Here is a 19,074-nt window from a genome sequence, read left to right on the forward strand (position 1 = left end):
GTACAAATTAAACTTGCAAGAAAAAGCTTTGACATTTGAAACCTACACATGGTTCCTGCCAGACTTTATGCTGTGGGAAATCAAAAGCTGCAGACTTCCATAACATCCCACATTCATTCATCTTCAGGTTTGCCCCAGGTACAACCTTTTCTTTTATCAGCTGTTCCCAAGAACACAAGCATTTGTTGTTGTGGTCTGACAAGAGAGCTTCTGCAGGGAAATTTATCATCCGACTTCTCCATATAGCTTCAATATTTCATATCATTTGCTGATAACAAACTCATTGCACCAGGGCTCCATCAGATAGGCAAATATAATTTTGCAGCCATTGAAAAATAAAGTTCATTGTTAGAAGCTCTAAAATGAATACAAAAGCTTTTTTGTTTGTTTTTACCTCTTCCGAAGTGAACAGGACTAGTCTTGGCAAACCTGAAAGCCCTTTTTCTTTTATCTCAGGACAAAACTTGTATCTTGCTAAGTTCATAGCATACATATTAGAAACAGAGCCACCTGCCAAAAGAGAAATACAAGTATCATATTAACCATAATTCTAGCACATTTCCGGTGTCTGAGTGCTTGACCTATTAGGCAGAAAATAAACCAGAGTTAGTATGCACCCATAATAACTTAATTCCTCCCCAAAAACCTACAGATATAAGAACTGTGGGCTCTTCAGCATGAATGGAAACAGCTGGTTTGAATCCTCATTGGAGGTATTTCCTAAAGAAGTAAGAACTGTACTTAAACGGCCCTCCCTGGCAGAGAATACCCTGCAACAGGGCCTTCTGATATACACCAAAGCAGCACCAACTCAGCTGCCTATACTGAGCTCAACTGTGGCTGTACCTAACAGAGCCTAGATCTGTCAGGCAGCCAGAGTATTATGAGGAGAAAAAATAAAAAAATCCACAGTGAGTCGGATCTGAAAGATCTGCAAGGTATGATTTGGACAGGTTTTATTTACTTAAAAGAACAAATACAAAATAAGAAAAACCTTACATAAACTAGCGTTAAAAAGTACAATTTGTTTAGCTATTGGTAGTATCTTGGTAAGTTTGAATTAAGCAATTCTGCATTAAAAGCAAGGATTCTACTAAAAGCACACATCAAATCTGACAAAAAATCCATATTAATACATTTTTTCCACAGATGTTCCAGGGGATTTTATTTTATTTATTTTTCTACTACTTGCACGTAGGACAGAATTCCTGGCCTTGTTGTTTTGTTTTTGAAGGGTTGACACTAAATTCATTTCCTCATTTAATTTATTTTCCCACCCCCAACTTAGATGTGAAAGCTTCACATCCAACATAACTTAGTATTTGAATGATCTGTAGAATAATATCATTACACTTAATTATTTCCATATATGGGATTGGAACGCTGCTTTTCAGAACATTTGAAAACTGTGGCCTATCAAGAAGCTTAAGAAATATTTGTTTGATTGGCCTATTCGTAACATTTCAAAAAACTACCAAAACTCAAAAGAAATTGAACTCATGACAAACCCACTAAAACAAACTGGCTCCCACATGTGATACCCAGGATACACACTTCAGTGACTCCAGGCACCACTGGTTGGTGTCTAGCAACTACATCAGCTCTGTCTGTCAACCAGTGACTCAGTCCAGTTAAGCTGTTGGTATTGTTGTTATGAAGTTCAGGAAGGGCTTCAGTTGCAAGCAATTCATTTCCACACAATTATATTTAGAACAGTTTTCATTCAGATGCTGATCGGATTCACATATTACTAGAAACACCTAAGATGAGCCTGGACGTAATCGTTTCATCTGCGTACCACTGGATTTTGCACGCTTTTTCAAATACCCTACACAAATTAAATGTCCACTGAATTACTGTATTAGATGATTTATCATTGCTCATCCTGAAAATCTGAATTGTTCTTACCTGGATTAAATATGCCATCACCTTCTTCCCAGCCTATGAACTCAATCATTTTCTTGATGACTGTCTCTTCCACTAACAGAAACACAGGGGATACTTCATATGTGTATCTGAACAAAAATAAAAGCATAATGATTGACGTTAAGATTACACAACTCAGGCTACAGAATCTTGCAAAAATTAGAGGTTTCTTTTATCAGAAGCTGACCACCATCAGCAGTAAAATTCTAAACTAAAAACACTATGGATCTGACACAGCAGAGCAATTGTTTAGTTCCTGACAGCATCACATTGACAGTTCCACTCTCAAAGTAATACAACAGAGTTTGATTTTAACATAGGTCACAATGCTTAAACTTCAGCTATAATGATCTATTGCAAGCAGCAATCACATTTTTGTTTAGGCTTTATATCTGCAAGTAAATAGTAGACAGGTAATCATTTGCATTCAGCTCTGTGCAGTGTGCTTCAAAGGAAGCAAACAACTGAGTAAGTTTGATTAATTCATTTTTATATTTTTATGCACTAAGTAAGAAAAAAGAAGTCCAGGTTTAAAAGTGTTGGAAAAAAGATCTCTCTTCTTATGCCCCAATTCACAAACTAGGAAAATCATCAGCTCAGCCAACTTTCTGGTGAGCTATTCAGCCAATCCAGACTGTATTCTTTCCCAAATTCCTGCACAATTCCTACCTCCTCCTCTGTAACACTGAAAAACACTGAAAACAGAAAATGACGCGCGGGTGGGGGAGGAAGCTGTTACTTCAAGAAGCGTGCTAGATTCATCATAAAGAGTACAAAAAGCTACACTTACACACTTGGGTTCAATGCTTCGGTAATGAAACGAGCCACTAATGAGTAATAATCTATTCCAGCATACAGCTGATTGAAAAATCTTGGATGACCTGAAAATATAGATGAAAAGCAAGCAGTGACAGAACGTACATGAAAAGAGAATATATCACAGGCTCTCTCAACTGAATGCTGATCACTGCAAATCACAGTTCTTTCCATCATTCTCTCAGTATTTTATGGACATACTGTCCTTTTTTCAGTTTAGACAAACCTTTGAAAGTAAAATTCACAAGCCTTTTCAGGTCCCAAAACAAGGTTTGAGAGACGCAAATAGTGCGCAGAATGAATGTGGGTTATTCACAAGTTTTATAAATCAAAAAAGAAGTGACTGACAACAGAGTATGCACGGTGGCCTTTAACAGCGTTCTCTAGAGGCTACGATGGACATTCAGAGACATTTTGCTAAGCAGTAGAATATAGGAGCCTGCCGATCCCAGGCAGCTGTACCTGTGCTCCCACCAGAGACTCAATGTTGATATAGGGAGGCAGTGTAACAGTCTGGAAAACCTTGCTGCAGACTTAGAATGAGAAGTTGAGAGGAATTGTTTACCTGCCTCAAAACACTGAGATATAACTAAATTATGAGAAAAAAAAAAACTACATTATTGCTGAATATATTAGCAAGTCATTTTGGCAATGGAGTCACCACCTAAATTTTAATCCACTGCATAGTACTTCTACATGCAAAATCAGGTAAACTGTATGGCTCTACACATATTAGAGCTGAGGCTTCAATAAATGTTCATACTTAGATTAAAAACTATTTGCACAGCAATTTTTTCATATTTAATATTCTTCCCAAAGTGACAGTGCAACAAATGAAAATTTGAAGTCAATTTACAAAAGTGAGATAAACAGAATGCCTTCCATTAACTCAGTAATGATATCTGCATATTATTAGTGCACTGTCCCTTTAGATCAGTACTAGTATTTTTCTATGGTTTTCAAAGGCATAGGTTCACCTTCAAAATTATTTTATGGTTTTACTTACTGTAGCAATAGTGACTGTAGCAGGGAATGTGCCCTGGAAATGCACAGCTATTATATCATACATCCTTCTCACTTTCCAATATACATTCTAAGATGTGCCACATCTGAAATCCTGAGCTTCTGATACAGCGCACTATTTCCTGAACAGATGTTATTCATCCCTTTTTTGCTAAGATTGAATTGTACTTCACATGCTGCCGAAAGGTTAGCTGTAGAGAACTAATCTTGCAGAGATGTCATGCACTGTCTCTAAAACACTGCAGGCTCTTCTTCTCACAGCGTCTGGAACAGGAATTACTGCCTATCAGCAAATTAACATCCTATAAGACTATTGCTCCATAGAAAGCAATAGTAAATGCAGGATAATCATCACTAAGAACACATCCTTATTTGTGCAAGGGTGACTCCACTCATCATGAAATTACATACAAAGGTTTTTCTCCTATCTACTTTGTTAGACTGTTATATCATACCTGTCTAGGCAATTTTCACAAGACTTCAAAAGGACAGAATCTACCATGAACAACAACAGCATTACAGGAATTAGCTTTTGATTAGCTTCCTTTGATTATACCTTTTAGTAAATCATAGACACCTATGGTGACTAGCATTCAGCCAAATGACTGAAATCCACCCAAATATTTGCATGCTTGTAGAGGCAAGTAGAAAGCAAATATTTAAATCCCTAATTTTTCTGGAAGATAACAGAACTTTATAAGCATTATCCTGTCTTCCTAGGTTAGCATACAACAAAACTAGACAACACTAGAAATTGCATTCCTACTGGTTTTTACGCTGTATTGTATAACATCCTGGCAGAGTTGCAAGAGTTTCTGATGAGATTCTCCAGTGTCTCTCATTTCCAGATCAAGAATCTTCTTCAGTGTTTCCGGGGACCGCCATTCACAAACCTAATGATAGGTAGGAGGGAGACAACAGCAGTGAACAGGTTAGCTAAAAGGAACTCATAAAGGTACCAGGTAAGCACTGTGTTCAGCACTGTTTTCCAGAACTGCCCGTTGGAGTGCAGCACACCACCAGACAGTATGTCTGCTAAGCTGGTCTCATGGGATCTCAGGTTTTTTTGTGTCTCAGACATACCTTGACCATAAAAATTAGAGTGGGGAAAGCTGGAAGGAGGAAAAGGTGTGCCTCTTGGAACGCTGGGATGCGAAAAGTCATCCACTAGTCTAAAAACCCACCTCTCTTGTTCATGGCTCATGTATCCTCACTAGGAACAAGAGGCCTACAGGTCAAATTCTGCCTTTAGCTAAGGATTTGCAATCATAGCTCTTTCAGATGCTGTTCTGCTGAGGGGTGAGAGCAGTCAGCACATGCCCAAAGGCAAGCATGCTTCATTTGCAGCTTCTCTTCCAATACACCCTCTTAAAGCATGGGTCCTGTGAAACCCAGAGCAACCTGATAATGTTGCCCTTCCACAGTGATACAGCATCCATTATTCCTTCTTCTCTAACACCAGCGCCCCCGAGGTGCAAATAAATAACTCCCTGTACCCCAAACAGGGAAAACACTGCACCCATTTGTCCTGTCAAAGAAAGTGACCATTGCACTCTGAGATAAAAAAAAAATATATATCATTTTCTGGCAAATACATATGTTAGCTATGTTATTGAAAGGTTTTATACTATGACTTTTTTTTTTTTTTAATTTGGAAGGCTATCTTTTTATTTCTGACTTTAAAGGCATAACATAGAAGCAAGTTTGAGGCTCCTTAAAGTGCAGTAAAATGCAGCTTAGAAAAAAATGATTTATTATTCATTACCGCTGCTACAACTTTTCAACAACCCAGTAAAGGCTTTACCTTTTCCGTGACGTCATTAGCTTTCTGGATCACTTCTTCCATTATAATCTTACAGGCCTCTTCCACAAACTTCTCTCCTGCTTTTGAGTCCATTATTGGACCATTTAAGATGACCCCATCCACCAAGACAGCATTCTTTTTCTTCTGGAGCACATCCTGTTTGCAAATACCAACTGTAAGACAAAAAGCTCTGTATTAGACAAGGCCTGGGCAACTAAATCATACACTACAAAATATTTGTTCATTGCTGATTATTTAGTGAATGTAAGAAAAAAATCACATGGCCTTTCCACATGTACAAAAATCCTAGATGTTGGTGGAAACATCTTTGGAAACATCACAAGCAAATTGCTTGTGTTACTTTACACCTAGACTGGTACTACATACCATACAGCTGGCTATTACTATGTATCTGCTGCTTTCTGTGGCATACAAAAGCATGCAAAGCACTTTCCAAACTGGGAGGAAAATACAGTTCTGTCCTAGAACATGATACAGCTGGATAAACAGAAATAAAGTGAGATAATAAGCACTTTTCTTAGCTGAAAAGACCTCCCGGCACATCAGCCCTCAAGCTCCCCCTTTTTTCCATGATGTAATTTCCCACATTTTTATGCTGACCCTTCCCACCAGCCAGTTCTATCGCAGAGTCCTCCATGTCTTTTGCAAAGTTTCACTGACCCCACCTCCACAAAGACAAAACCTTTTGAGATTCCTATCAATATTACACACCTGCTCTTCTCTTTTCTGTCCTTATCTTATTAAGTGACCTCAGCCACCTGTTAACTTGCTGTATTATCCTGTGTATTCACTTCTCCAATGGTGATCACCTCCCTCACCTTTATCCATGAGACGTACTCTCCTGATGTGTTGCATAAACACATGACTACTCCCTCCTTTACATTACTTCTGAAAGCACATCCAAGTTGCTTATACAACACTGGACAACAGAGGCAACCACGTATCTATTTCATGTATTGATTTCATACGCCGAGATCAGGACTCCACTTTTAATCAACGTGAGGATAAAGACGAAAGTGAGACAGTAGGAGATACCAAGAGAACAGACATTTGAAACAGTATAGCACTGAAAGGAGAAGCGGTAACTACCACATCTGAATTACCTGGGTTACAGACAGAATCTGTATGAGCTTGCCATAGAATAGCTACAATCCATGAAGCCAGACAGCATTGCCTTGGATGGTCTTTTTGAGCCAAAGCTCCAGTGAAGATGTTGGATGGGGGTAAGGATGTATGTAGGAGAAAATTTTATGCCCAAAACAATTTTACCATCTGCTTTGCTTTTTCCTCCAGTTGCAAAGCGCAGATGGAAGGGAGCTTTTTCACAGGTCTAAACAAACAACCGAGTTTCCAGAAGATTTCAGGACAGTCTGACACTCATCATGCTTATCATCATTACAGTGTCTCACCTCCAGGAGGATATAGAAGAACAATGTTGCCTGGAAAGGTGGAGATCTTCAGGGCCCATTGGTTGAAAGAAACCCTGTCACTCCCATGATAACTCAGAGTAGCTATTCAGTTGACTTTCACTTGTTAGGACAGATATTACTGTTGTGGTTTAACCCGGTGGTTTTCCTAACTGAAACCAGGACAATTACAAATGAAATCAAATTCTAGCATAAGATGGAACCTCAGGCTTCCCATAACTGATGACATAAATGATACACCAAATTATTTCCAAAGTTGCTTCTATTTTTAATCCAAAGGAGCAGTATTTTGATGAATAGAACCTTTGCACATTGTTCTAGAAGAGGCGTATATGTTCTTGTGGGAAAGATACAGAACTAGCAGGTAAACAATATTCCATCTTCATCAAGCCAAGAGGGAAAATCCTCTACATCAGAGAGCTCAGTTCTGAACCTCATGATTCCCAGCATACCACAGCAGGAGCGTTGTATAGAAATTGCAGCTTCAAAGTCTTAGAGGTCCCTCTCTGAAAACACAAGCTAGTAGGCCAAATTTACAAGAGCCAAAACATCATGTATTAAGGAATGGGAAGAGACCAGGTCTTCAGGCATACAGAACAGGGACTATTTTTGGATTAAAATTCCAATCTTTTATGTACAAACAGCTCCACACAGTACTAACCAGAACTTAATATAAACACAGAAAAACTCACGTCTCCCCATCTCCTGGAGATCACAGAAGTATTTAGGTTGGAAAAAAACTCCAAGATCATCAAGTTCAACCATCAACCTGCCCTACCAATTCCCATCACTAAACTATGTCCCTTCGTGTCACATCCACAAGTATCTTAAATATCTCCAGGGACAAGGACCCCATCACTGCCCTGGGAAGTCCATTCTAATGGCTGACCACCCTTTCCATGAAGAAATTATTCCCCATGTCCAGTCTAAACCTTCTCTGGTGCAACTTGAGACTGCTTCCTCATGTTCTATCCCTGGTCACCTGAGAAAAGAGCTTGACACCCTCCTCACTGCAGCCTAGTTGTAGAAAGCGATGAGATCTCCCCTCAGCCTCCTCTTCTCCAGACTAAACAACCCCAGTTCCCTCAGTCACTCCTCGTAATGCTTGGTTTCTAGTCCCTTCACCAGCTTCATTGCTCTTCTCTGCACACACTCAAGCAACTCAATATCCTTCTTAGTGAGGGGCCCAAACCTGAACACATTACTGGAGGTGCAGTCTCACCAGTGCTGTGTGCCAAGGGATGATCACTTCCCTGGTCCTGCTGACTACACGATTTCTGATGCAGACCAGGATGCCATTGGTCTTTTTGGCCACCCAGGCATACTGCTGGCTCATGTTCAGATGCTACCATCTCCATGTATGTCAATGGTGTTTTGTTTCTATGAAAAAGAGGATAAGATCTGAAAAAAACTATGTGGGAGATTATCATCTCTTGCAGAGCACAGACACTAGTACTTCTCTTTTTTTTTTTCTCCAGAAATCTCCCAAAGATGTTGGAGCAAGAGAGCTCACTAACTCCTCTTCTTCCTCTGCTGCACTCTCCAGTCTCTGCTAAAACCAGAGCTGTGTAAAGGCTTTTTTTTTTGGTAACTCCATCAGCACCAGTTTTGACACGTTTGCACAGACAAGCAATTACCAGTGCTTCCATGACTTTTCATAGAATTCCTCAAAGATCATTGCAAAGGAAACACTGAACTTTAGGTTACTTTTTTTCTGCCAGGTCCTTAGGATGATGGGTCTAACAACAGCTCTGTATGTTAAGCAAGTCTATTAACCTTTACACACAGTTTTAGTCTCCAAAAGATACTCTGTGGAGCCTGAGGAGGAAGACATCCTCTGGAAAGTGGGTGATAGCCCACTCCTAACACCCAACACATCTGTGTTGGGCCTCAGGCACAGTCTTTGAAAGAGAAAGGCAAAGCAGAGGGGTCAGAAAGAAGGGAGGGAAAAGAGCCTTGATTTCAACAGCAATTTACCTGTGTAAGGCTCTAGTAAAGAGCTGGGGACTTAGCCCACATTATAGTCCATGAAATAATACACCTTGCAGCTATTAAACAAAAAATAGTGAGAAAATGGTAATCACCATTTCAATCTGAATTTGCTGAGCTAAATTGTGCCCTACAACATAGTATAAGATTACTAATGGAATGTAATAGAAACAACTGTTTCACAAATCAGCAGCTAAATTGGGTGCAAGCATACACATTTTCTGAGCTAAAGGTATTCAGGTTCTGCAAACTACTGTTGGATATATATACTCATGATTTTACTGCAAATCCTATGATACTTAATCCTCTACTTATAACCATCTGATTTCCAGAGTTCTAATGAGAATCTTAAACTCCTCTTTGCTCAAAAATGAACTTGTCTCCTTTTAGTCGCAGCAAAGACCTTGAAGAGGCAAACCAAGTGGATGATACAAGTCCAAATTTCCAGAACAGAGCCTAATGTTTAAATTGCTTTTCTTTTTAACCGCATTTTAAAGGGATCCCATGACCAATTTATGGTTACCAAGAAACATTCAAGTTTCACTTTTCATGTCACATTACTCAAGTGAAATGACATGCCTTCTCCAAGTATAGCATCCAGTCTAAGAAACATTCACACTATCCTTCTGAGCTGATAATTTATGGTGTCTCTTTTTCAAATAAAAAGAAAATGCTTAAAAAAAAAACAAAAAACATTTTTGAAATATTTTAGTCCATTTGCATATCTTTGTCTCAAACACACCTTATTGCATTAAAGGAATGCAGCCAGTCATCTGTTCCATGTGGAGCCCATATGTACCTTTTTTGTTGTTTATGAACAACATGGTATGCAAACAATCTATATTGCTTGTGGCAGCAACAAATATATCTTTTTCATTTAAGATTACAGAAACAGACTCCTAAGCAGACTCAGAAAACAGACTTCCAGGAAGTGTATCAAATGCAATTTCTGCCAAATAGCTCCAGGCTTGAAAGAGATCAAAAACTTTACCAAATGGAAGTGTCTTAAATCAGAAATTAAGGATTATTGACTGTTCGAGATATCCTCCTGCACAAAAGAAGACTTGATACTGCTCCAATTTATGGTAATTGGTGATTTAACCACTGGCTTCACCAAAAGCAGAATCAAGCTCATAATTCTGATTTTTCATCCTAAATGAAATATTCTATTACAGAAGCTTAAGGATTTCCCACTAACATTTCATTTTTATGATCAATATTATTTTCCCAGCAAAAAATAAATTACTTAGAGCTGAAATAATGCACAGAAAAATAAATATTTTTCAGATGTTGCCCTATCAATATGTAAGAACCACCAAGTACTTAAAAAGCTGCCTGTGTTTCTGTAAACATATAGGAACTTTCTCTGCTACATGCTTGCACTGCAAAAAGGAATTGTAGCCCTGCAGTTGGCACATTCTGACAACATTTGGGGGAGTAATACAAAATGCTCAGAAAGCTTTACTGCTCACAAGGAGGAGACACAAGAGAAGGGGGTGGTTGTGAACGACTGGCTTGTGCTTGAATGCAAGAGCCAAATCCTATTCATTTTACACTACTGGTACCACTGGCTGTTCAAGTGAATGAAAAAGGCTGACTTTAACCAAAGACTAGCTTCTGCTTTGTAACAAATGCAGTAACAACTGCCAGCATCAATCAGAAACAGATTTTACATTTTTCATCCTGCATCATCTATCCGTGGTTCTTCACTCAAAAGATGTCAGTCTTTTCTTTCACTGTGTCAAGCAAAAGAAAACAAGTGAACTTCACCATTGGGACTCCATACCACCACATTTAATATATTATTACGGTGCTGTATCATGTATCAGAATATTAAAATGCAAATTTGTCTCATTATGCAAATACTAGAATCCCTTGGCATAAGTAATCTATACAGATACTTCTTTAATCACTGCTATGGATATCTCTAGGACTGAAATAAAGTCATTCCAGTTTTAAGGCAGATGCATTGTTTCTTAGCAAACTGATTTCTCGGGTCTGCTGGCACATAAGAGAGATGCAGCTTTCTAGAATCCAGTATACAAGTTGACTTGGTGCCCTGGGAAAGACCCACATGAAAACGCATGTATGCACTGGTACGACAGGGCTCATTGCCCCAGCATGTCGTCTTCCTGTATGGTAGGTTTACAGACACAGCCTGTGGACAGGGAACAATTTGGGTGTTTCCATCTTGAGGGTCTGCAACAGCTGCCTGCGCAGGAATCCTCTAACCATGAATGTGCAGAAATGACCTTTATAGAGCAGGGCCCAAGGAAGACAAAAGCACCTGTGTCTGGACTCAAAGGCCGCTCAGCAGACTCTTTGAGCACACTGTAAGCACTGAATGGCATCACCACAACAAACGAGTCTTATTCTCCACCCCATGCCTGAACTTCCCATTCCTAAAGGAAAGGCTGTGAAATTAGAGGGAATCCTGGAGAGGAGCACCAGCAATGGACGTCTCACCAGAAACACAGGTCCAAGCTAGGAGCCAGGTCCTGCTTTCAGAGATGCTTCCAGGGCCCTGTGTGGGCACTGCTATTAGGTGAATGCTCATAACATTGCACCCAGCTGCTGCATGCCCAGTGCTTGCTGTACACAACAGTACCCCAAGGACACACTACAACAAAAATTAAAAGAAGCAGACAAAAGAAACAAGAATTGGGAATCTTTATGCAGGCAAACCTCAGGAAGAGATGTTAATATTAAATAATGACATTTCAATGCCTCAACCAAGTAACTGAAGGAATGATTCATGCTGTATTATTTCCAATTAAGAAAAAAAGGCAGCATCTAGTTGGAATTCACCTTGATCCAAGCTGGGGAATGGCAGATGCCAGCTATAAAATAGAAATCCTAACTCCCTGACCCCAACAAAATTCTCTCAGCTCACATTTTCAAAATTCTAACACCTGTCAACAGAGTAGAGAGCATCCAATACATTAAACAGCCTTTATTTTAATTAGAAGTTGTTTATTAATACGGAACTTTTCATGCCCTTTCCTTTTTCTGTGGGGAAGTGACTATTTTTGCAACATCCAAGTCAGGCCCGGGCACCGTGCATGGGATACAGGGTTACAATGTCAGCTAGATGAGTATGAATGCAAATGACTAATGTGTGTGTGACCCACACTGAATGTAAAGAATCCAGGAGATTTCTTTGCTTCCCACTGGAAAAGATTGAAGTGAAAATAGAAGGGTTATTTATTTATTTTTTCTCAAATGGAAGTCCTGCAACTTGATTTAAAAGAGCGTATGACAGCCTGTAATTTCATGCAAGAACTATATTTTTAGTCATAACATAAACAATTTTTAATGCCAGTCTTTGAAAATTCAACTAAGAAAGCAGTAATTTACTAAAAACTGAGTTGTCTGGGATTCAATGCAAGTTAAATGTAAAAACTGATGAAGAGTAAATTTATTTTTAGGAAGTTTTACCTCCACATTCAATTTGCAGTCAAAACTTCCCCCCCCCCCCCCCATTTCTTTTTAATATCATAAACACTTCCACATTTTGTTTCCTACCAAAAAAAAATATATCAATAACTGATCACTAATTTATGTCTACAACATTGCTCTGAGATACACCCTTATTTACTAACATGGGGAAGCTAATACATTGTGAATCAGGATGTAACTTTCCAGCCCACCAGGTCCTCTGAACCATCTCCTATGTAGACCTTCATATTTAGTATCTTATGTATAGCAAAGTAGTCCAAGCCTCTTTCAAAACAGAGCAAGCTGCCTCGTGTAGACCTGTTCTTTCGGCAGAGTACTTACTGTGCTATAAATTTACATTTTAGTTCGCTACTCTTTCCCTGTTCAGACCAACCCAAAGTACTCCAGGTCACAGACCCACTGGTCCTGCTTATGCAAGTTGGTGATAATATTTACTTTCTCTTTAACTTTCCATTGTATATGCTGACAATTCCCTAAAGGCAAATGCAGTACAGAAGAAAAGCATACAGCAACAGCACGATAGCAATTTCTGACTTTCAGACAAGTGTCACAGCTTTTTGACATGATATCTCAGCATCAAAGTGGGCTCAATAGTCCCCAAACAGTACAGTACATGTTGTGACCATATGCCGGGATTGTTCTGGGTAACAACATACACCAGTCAGGTCAGTTCAGCAGAGCAACTTTATTAGAGAAATCTATTAAGGCGTCAATTCAATTGTCTAGCAACAAGCATTACACTGTAGTTACTAATCTGCGAAGATTAATCACTATTCCATGCTAATGCTAATTTTATCCTTGGCTTACCTTCCAAACTCCAGAGAGCCACTCAGTGCCAGGGAAGTTTCCTTAGTTGGCATCCCCAGCGAAGGGGAGATCACCACCTCTGCAAGCCAGACGCCCCAGCCTGGTTATATGCTCTGCCTGTTATCATATGTGGTCAAGTGCTTCACAACAGTTTGGTGGCAGTTTTAGATTTTCTAAAACTGATTTGAGTGCATCTTGTGCAAAAACGGAAGTAGTTTTCACCACACATGTTGCAAGGCCGGCTCAGCGTTGACTATAGGCTAGATTACCACCAAGTCAAACCTCTGGTAGTTCTACTGTCACAGGATGTCTTGTCCTTCCACTTTAGGTCAGCTTGAGAAAAATAAGTTTAAGAAGCTCAATAGACACAAGCTGTCTTGCAGTGTAACTAGGGGAGCAATGCCAAGCAGCTTAAGAGACAACCTTTCTTGTTGAGACCCTGACATTTGCCAATGGATAAGATCATATTTGTGAGGCTTTTCAACTTGCATAAGGTGAGATGTGACAAAGGACCAAGGAATCCAAGCCTTAGAGCTGAAAATTATTCCAAACGATCTAGATTTAACAAACTAGAATTGTTGCTACTTCCCTGACAAAAGAACTTGGTCTCTAAGAACTGCTTTCCTCATCATATTTGTGGCACTGAAAAAAAAAAACTCTGGTCCAGTGACTTATTCTTTAAAGACAACTCTATTTGCCAATGCTCAGCAAGCTCTTCATTAGGAAAAATCAAGACCATATATACTAAAGAAATAGCAATAGAGATGGACATACATACATTTGAACCAGATGAAAATCACTGCGTAACATCCTTTGACTAATCCTATGCTTTTCAACAATAACCATCAACAGAAGGAACCTCCACTGACATGTCACAAAACAACCATTTGCCTTTTAAATTTATTATTCGCTCATTGCCCGTGTATAAACCCCATAAAATAAGATGACTTGTGTGCATAGAGGGAAGAGAAAAAAAGAGGGGGAATGGCCTCAATTTATCCATGGCCTGGTGGGTCTCCTTGAGTCACCAATGCTTTACAATTACCTCCAATAACCCCTACAGTTTGTGACAAGACAAAGTGAAAAGAGTTAGAAGAAAGTTAGCTTTTGAGTTTTGCTAAGCCTAAAGAGGTGATTTCTGTACTCATTTGGGATGAAAATCAGGACTGACTAGCCTGAATCTGACCACATGGGGGGGGGGGGGGGGGGAAAGAGAGAGAAAAGAGACAAATACAAAGGGATGTATTTCCACATGTCCATTTTTCACATTTGCACATGTGGTAAATGCTTATGGAAATACAAATGGCCTTGACAGAAGCAGGCCACTTGAAACAATTAAGGCCAGGGAAATTAAGGCACATGAAATCTAAACTGTCTAATAGGCAATAATAGCCAAATCAGTATGAATAAGATTCCTCCAATGCATTAAAAAGTGGTTATTTTTGTTTGTATAAATAACAACTTAAAAGATGCCTTAATGACGAAAGAAAAACTATTTTTGGAACTTCTCAAATATCAATTTAAGCTTCTTTGCTAAACATTAACTGCCAATAACATTCTTACTAATTTTACTCATGCTGAATTGCTTTACTTGATACTAACTTTATTTCTTGCAAACTTATGTTTCCCTTCATCTCACAAAGTGACATTCACAAAGATCCTAGTATCTTTTTTACCAGAGCAGATCTCCAGGGCCAGGAGAGACCCTATCCCTCTGCTCTGACTAAAATACTACCTCTAGTGTCACATTACCAGAGCCTTAAAGTCACCCTAGCATTCTACCATGCTTCACATTACACCTGCTTGAGATGGCAACGTCTTACATGAAATAAATGTTTGCTGACGCATCTCCCCATTCTGCTGGCAGACTCAAATCATGTAACACCCCAAACATACCATATACACACACTGAGAAGCCAGCAACTCAGAAGTTAAAAGGCAGCATATTACACAAATGCTGTCTGCTCCCTTCCTCTTGTGGTTTCCAGCTCTGACTCTATTTGCTGTACTTGATGAACTAGTAACAACTTGCTTGAGACTCTGTTTAATAGACTCAGCCTTTATGCCCCACAAGGGAACACCTCATGGTTGTTTTGTGATTATTTTTTTTTTCTCCTCCCCAAATACAGAATGCTCCAGGCTTTCTAAGGTTGTTTTGTCATGGAGAAAGCTACACTGATGCCAAATGACTGCAGGATACATGCAGTCAGGATCTGCTTCTGCAGCTAGCTAGGAGTGGGGATTTGCAGCTTGGTCCCTGCTTAAACAAGGGGCTTTGCCATTTTGTGTGTTAGGGGAGGCATAGCCTAGAGTCCTCTTACTCATCCCTGTGCAGTCAGTAAGGCTGCCCTTGCGGATAGTGCTGATAAAGTCAGAGAGAAATGAGGCTCAATCAGCAACATCCAAGACAAACCTCACAAGCACAAAATTTCAGGTACACTAAGGGTGTTAAAATCAATGTCACTCCCCAAGAGCAGTCCCACTACGTTCACAACCAGAGCAAGGATAACTCTGTGCAGGGGGAAAACACATCCATGTCTCATGGCTCCACTGCAACTGTGTCCCTTCGCCAGCTGCTCTAGTAGCACAAAACAAACCCAGCGCTACTGCTGCAACAGGCATGTGCCCTTCAGTCTTTTTATCCCAGATGTTTTTCCGTGCAGATTTAGTGAGATCCAGCTAACAGTACATAAATTGGTACCAAAAGAAGAACGACTGCACATAAACCACAGATCTTGCTGGGCAGTTAAGTGCAGGTTCATGCTTGCTAGAAAAAAAGCAAGCAACAGACTTTAGCATCACAAGAACCAAAGATCCTCACTTCTCCAACAGCTCAGGATAACAGGAGCAAAACCTTTTCCCAAATCACCTGAGTTCAGGAACAAGGGTACAGGAAACATCCCCAGCAGTGGCCACAGACCAGCCCAACTTCCTTCACCACCCCACCAACATGGGTTTTATTCACCAGACCGAGCCTGGCACAAAACACAGCAAGTCACCAAGGCAAAGGGGAGAATAAAGCATTTCTGATGAGGGAGAGCATGCAGCAGTTATAGGTACTACTAACAAGGAAGGTAATAAAAGACTGAAAAATCTGCAGTAAGGGTGGGGATTTGATTATCGCTACACTCTTACCAACATAAGCTGTTTGTTTTGGAAGGAAATTAAGATTTTTGGTAGCTTACTTTGGGCAATATTTGCACTGTTACTGAACTGAAAGGCATACTGGGATCTCTGACCACCAGAAGCTTATCTTTGGTGTTGTGTCATCAGAGGATATTAATATGAATGGTACTGGAAGGCACTTTTGGAGCTGCTGCCATTCACACAGCACTGCTACGTGCACAGTACAGGCTTACATTACTGTGCACTTTAGCATATACCTTAGTGCGTAAGAAAATTGTCATGCAACGTTACAAAGCTCGTTCACTTACAGCAAATTAAGCAAAAGGAAATTATCACTCTTAAATACTAAGTTTCTGCAGTTTTCTTTCAAATATTTTATTAGGAGATTTTCCACCAATAGAGTTCTGGTGATTTACATCGACCACAAATGCAAGACACTAAACTTTTGGGAATTATACTAGGAGACTATTTCGACTTGGGAGTTAATTTTGTTGTTGTTGTTGTTCTTTTAAAGTCTCATCCATGCTTAGCATAAAACTAAAAGAAACATAGTAGGTCCCGAGCTTTCTTGACTGTTTTCATAGGAGATTCCCAATTTGCGATAGACAACCTCTTAAGAGCATTGATCTTGCAGGAGAGGACACAGCCACCTACAAACACTTGTACTGTTTTCTGGCTTAGCAACAAGTTTCTATGCTACCAAGGAATTCCTTGTGTTTTAACCTTGCAAATAATGGCATATCTGCAGCTGGGGTGTACCACTGTTTAGCCGCTTATTTTCCAAGTTCTTCCAGAAATCTCATTATTGTGGTAGCCATAGGTCACTCCCAACTTCCATTAACATATGGCCAACTTTTATTTTTCGTTACATAATAATGTTAGATCTTCCTGCTAATACAGGCAAGCAATTTAACTTGCTAATACATTTATAAAATGGGATTAACTTCTCCCTTCCTGAGACCATTTGCTCCAAAGCAAATCACCGTATTGCCATGCCTGTTTTATTCTGGTGCCTAAAAAAAAAAAAAAATAATAATAATAATAAAAAAGCACAACTCTTTAAAGACAATTTATTTCAACAAATATACTGTAATGCAACGCTTTTACAGCAATCGTTGCAAGCATTATACCTTCCTAAAGCATTTGGATGCATCTCTGCAGCACCTCAACAAGGGGAGGTTAGAGGGAGAGATGCAACAGGCAGCCTGGCTGGCTGCTCTTCCCCACGCACCCCGGGGAAGCTCCTGGCCCCTCGGGAGCCGTGCACGAAGCCCCGACCCCCTCGCACCTTGCAGCCCCCCGGCCGAGGCCGGGAGGGCGCAGCGAGCCCGGCTCGCCCCCGCCGCCCCACCGAAGCGAAAGGAGAGGGGAGGGGGAAGACAGGGCGGCTGCAGCCCCGCGGCGTTTACCCTCCATCTCGCTGGGAGCCGCCTCCGCGCCGAGCCCTCCTGCGCCTCGCTGCAGCCGGGACCGGAGCTTCACCCCCACACTCACCCTGACCGCCCAGCCCAGCCCTGCCCCGGCCGGCCCGGTTGCCTGCGGGCCGCCTATTAATACCCGCAGCGCCGCTGGCCCGCCGCCAGCCACCGCCTTCGCCGGGGGGGCAGAAGATGGCGGCGGGGTAACGGCCCCCCCGGGGCAGCTGCGGCCCTCAGGGGATCGGTGCCGAGCTCCCGTTTGGTGCCTGGAAGGGGAGCGGTGGCACAGAGCCGCCTGCGCCTCAACCTGAACCCACCCCGGTGCCCAGCGGGGCTTTGTCGTGTGTTATTTTGGTTTTTAGTAAAATGAGAATGGGTGTTTTGGGGGTGTCAGGGGACTCGACCCGAAATGTGGTGGGCTGAGTCCCTGCGTGGCGGTGAGGAAGGAGAATTAAAGTTAGTTTCGGTTGGTTTGACCTTTCTGGCTGAGGTAAAAAAGCTCTGCTGAAGCACTCGCACCTACCTCTACTTGAGTCAACCTGAGAAATGCTTGAATTAAATATTAAGAGTTATAATACAATTAAAACATACTAATATCAGTCTTAGGCCCTGGTTGACTCCTCTATGACAGCTTGCACTAGAGAAGCTGCAATAGGTAGAATGGAGGAGTTTTTAATGTCTATGAGCTGTTCTTCCTGAAGGAAGGAGATTGCTGCTGCTTGTGACTGAATTCCTTTCAGAGAGCCTGGCCCCCAGAGGAGAAACCATCCGGGTGGGTGAGCGGTGGTGCTGGCGCAGTCAGGCCCTCCCAGGGAAGCTGGTTTTGCTGCCAAGCCTGCACAATTGTGCTTACGCACCGTGGCTAATCAAACCTCTGGCGTGGCATCGACAGCCATCAAAAGCTATTTTCAGGCCTCTATGTGAATTGTGGCTGACCTCATTATTTCAGTTTATTCCAGGGCACGAACCCTATTCAATGCTATACATGCATTCCTAATTCTAATCCCTTTAGTTCCTGATAACTACTACCATTATATATAATATATGCAAAAAGAACTTTGTTTTTGACAAAAGGTGTTAGCGCTGTAGTCACAAGAAGGTCTGAAAATGTCAAAAAATTAACTACCAGAGCCCCCCAAAGCCCATTTTTCATTAAAATTCAGGCCTGATTCAAGTTTGGCAAAGATTTTTGGAAGCTACTGAAATATTCAGGCGTGAATTAAACATTTATTCACTTGTAGTATCCTTGTTTTCCTTC

The 19,074-nt window shown here is 40.8% G+C and overlaps 1 protein-coding gene across 1 annotated transcript in view; it reads right to left on the reverse strand.

Moving 5' to 3' along the window:
- Positions 1 to 17,954, reverse strand: part of GADL1 (glutamate decarboxylase like 1) — an 84,143-nt gene extending 66,189 nt beyond the window's left edge. The window contains exons 1-6 of the mRNA XM_040548990.1: positions 17,808 to 17,954; positions 5,570 to 5,742; positions 4,532 to 4,658; positions 2,717 to 2,807; positions 1,909 to 2,015; positions 395 to 510 (exon numbers count right to left, since the gene is read on the reverse strand). Coding sequence (XP_040404924.1) covers positions 395 to 510; positions 1,909 to 2,015; positions 2,717 to 2,807; positions 4,532 to 4,658; positions 5,570 to 5,742; positions 17,808 to 17,814 — 621 coding nt within the window. The 5' untranslated portion in view covers positions 17,815 to 17,954. The remainder of the gene's footprint in view (positions 1 to 394; positions 511 to 1,908; positions 2,016 to 2,716; positions 2,808 to 4,531; positions 4,659 to 5,569; positions 5,743 to 17,807) is intronic.
- Between the last annotated feature and the right edge of the window lie 1,120 nt (positions 17,955 to 19,074).

This window comes from Cygnus olor, chromosome 2 (assembly GCF_009769625.2).
Source record: "Cygnus olor isolate bCygOlo1 chromosome 2, bCygOlo1.pri.v2, whole genome shotgun sequence".
Taxonomy (NCBI): domain Eukaryota; kingdom Metazoa; phylum Chordata; class Aves; order Anseriformes; family Anatidae; genus Cygnus; species Cygnus olor.